Raw genomic sequence first — 2628 nt, 5'->3', positions numbered from 1 at the left:
TACACTGTTTAAATGATCATCTTTCAACGAGAACTTGAAATTTCGAATATATCTGTAAATTGTTTTAGCTGTAACTTCTTCATTTTTCAAAATGCACGGATGGGATAGCCATCAATCTGTAGGTTTTAATAAGAGCTTTCAAATAAAAATTATCGAAAAAAATCGAAACCCTGATTTTTTTTAATATAATTTTTTGGTTCATTTTGAAATTATTGAGAAAAAAAAATCAAATTTTATTTTCAGTGTATATTTTCTTTAGAGTGATTCCCTACAAGTTCTTTCTGGACGCCATTTTTGTACGATGAACGGTTTTACGAGTTACAACGATTTGAAAAAGGCAATTTTCGTGATATGCAAAAATACATACGCCCTTATTAAAAATCAGTCTCCATTGGTTCAAAACTCAAGGTTTGCCATACTGAAGCCATGTGCAAAGTTTCATCCAAGAAGGTCGGAGAAGGTCGAGTCTGATTATCTGCTAAGCATTTCTGGAATTGCTCCAGTGTTACAGTGAATTAACTGAATCAATTTAACAATTATTGGATCAACCAAAAGAATTTCAAAAATTAGCTACATTAAGAGAACTTTATTTGAATAACAAGGTTTTATCATACCACTTGATACATTTATGTTATATTGATTAGGGAAGTAATAAAATCGATTTTTATTAATTTGTAGGATTAACTTTGCTGTAAATTTCTATTCAGACGCATACATATTATATTCAGAACATACTTAGTATATTCAGTGACCGCTGATCAACAAATCAACCTTGGGCAAATGGAGACGCCGAGTTGGTACTAAATCGGAAGATTCCATCAACGCCTCGACCATGGTTCGATGGTTCGCCACCCATTAGTGCATCCGGACCACTGGAAGTGCATCCACCCCCTAGCAATTCATCATGCGATGTGCACCGCGTTGCCCTGAAGCCGGTTGTGGTCGAGATCGATTCGGCGAAGTACTCATGGGATCGCGAATGTGCACAACTACCAGTAAGATCAATTCCGCATCCCGGTTGCGAACGACCTCCGTTCGGATAGAAGTTTGCATTTCCCAACGGTAAATCAAAACCCAGTGATCCAGCTGCCGAGAAGACTGCCTCCACATACTGGGCATCATTTTCGGTCAGAATATCCGAATGTCCCAGCGAAAATAATACACCGGCTGGATCCAAGCCAATAATGCTGTGTATATTACCACTTTGGTATTTACCAGCGTTGCCAGCAGCGTGCGCTCCCAAACTGTGACCAATGATACTGATACTGTTTCGGGAAGTGCCACTAGCGGAAACTAACGTGTCAATCATACGGGACACGATCTCTCCGACGGCATCGACGCGATTTCGGGCTGTTATATAGTTAATGGTATTCGCTCCTGCACCCCAGTCGACATTGATAACGTTAAAGTCACCGACTGCGAAGTAGTTACTGCGAATATTTCCGTGCAGTCCGGAAGTTCCATCTCCATTCCAGCCATGAATAGTCAGTCGTGTTGGATGATTCCCGTTGAAGTTAGAGTTTTGAACTGATGCCGAATCATCCAAAACCAACGTTTGCGCTTCATTTGGGTTCGATCGAGTAAACAGCCTGAAGACAATATCGGTTTCGGCATTGAACAGAGGTTCCAACTCAACGTCAACTTCCGTGAATGGATTCGAGTTAACCAAATGCCAGTCTCCATTAGCATCTACAACCACACTGGGCCGATGTTCCACAGGGATAGCTGAAGCTACAATCATAGCGACGTGTTAGTAAATTGATCACATAAAGAAAATATCTTCTATACTTACCCCCACTGGCTAGTAGCAACAAAACTGCTATCGTAAACTTCATAGTACTTTCGATTGACCGAAACAACAGACCACAATGATTGCCACTTCAGTGAACGAGCCATTTTATACGGTAATGGGCGGTAATTCGCTGCTGCATTGATAAGATACTTTTGAGGACGTAATATTACGTTTCCTGATAGTGGTCATCCACTAGATAAGTGAATCCTGATGTCGAACTTATGATACCTACTACGCGTCACCTATCGTCGAAAAATTCGGTAAACATCAATTCCCACCAATAAATGTCCGCGTAGGTTGACGGGGCGAAATCAAAAACAGATATATAATTATTTAGAAGGCCTGAGGCATGTGTTGCAGAAATAACAAGCCAGTAAACGTAAACAAATGTAATACAATAATAGATCCAGTGGAAAAGTTTAAAGTGTCTGTTAAAAACACCCGTAAGAGGCACACCAAAAATTAGGTACATAAGCAGTCTTCAGTAACATTATTTTTTTACCCGGGCCCCTCCCGAAACGAAATCCTGGGTACGGGCCTGGTACTAAGGTACGAAGTTATCGAATCGAGGATATGACTGGTTTGACGGCAATTGCCAGCAGTTGGTCGAAGAGAAGAATGCAGCAAAGACAAGGATGCAGCAACACCGCACGAGAGCGAACGAGGAACGATACATATAGGCGCGGAACAGACAGAACTCGGTTTTCCGGAGAAAATAGAGCCACCAGGAATATCGTGATCGCGGAGCGATGGAACAGCTGCACCGCGCAAATGATACACGGAAGATGAAATGATCTATGATAGGTGAACCGCTCACGTAAAGGCCACACACCACA

General features: G+C 41.4%; 1 protein-coding gene across 1 annotated transcript; it reads right to left on the bottom strand.

Moving 5' to 3' along the window:
* Nucleotides 1-685: 685 nt before the first annotated feature.
* On the bottom strand, nucleotides 686-1857 carry LOC131439935 (pancreatic triacylglycerol lipase-like). The gene is made up of 2 exons (XM_058611047.1): nucleotides 1793-1857; nucleotides 686-1731 (listed from the first exon to the last, which is right to left on the bottom strand). Exons 1-2 carry the CDS (start codon nucleotides 1833-1835, stop codon nucleotides 767-769), a joined length of 1008 nt encoding a protein of 335 aa, XP_058467030.1. The 5' UTR covers nucleotides 1836-1857; the 3' UTR covers nucleotides 686-766.
* Nucleotides 1858-2628: the final 771 nt, after the last annotated feature.

This window comes from Malaya genurostris, unplaced genomic scaffold, assembly GCF_030247185.1.
Source record: "Malaya genurostris strain Urasoe2022 unplaced genomic scaffold, Malgen_1.1 HiC_scaffold_17, whole genome shotgun sequence".
Lineage (NCBI taxonomy): Eukaryota > Metazoa > Arthropoda > Insecta > Diptera > Culicidae > Malaya > Malaya genurostris.
The sequence above is the reverse complement of the archived record's forward strand: the minus strand, read 5'-3'. Positions and strand labels throughout refer to the sequence as shown.

Bases quoted from the DNA above. Each gene is read 5' to 3' on its own strand.
- LOC131439935 (XM_058611047.1), bottom strand. From the start codon at position 1,835: ATGAAGTTTACGATAGCAGTTTTGTTGCTACTAGCCAGTGGGG. The intron at 1,732-1,792 runs GTAAGTATAGAA...CTATGATTGTAG, and splicing joins GTTGCTACTAGCCAGTGGGG to CTTCAGCTATCCCTGTGGAA.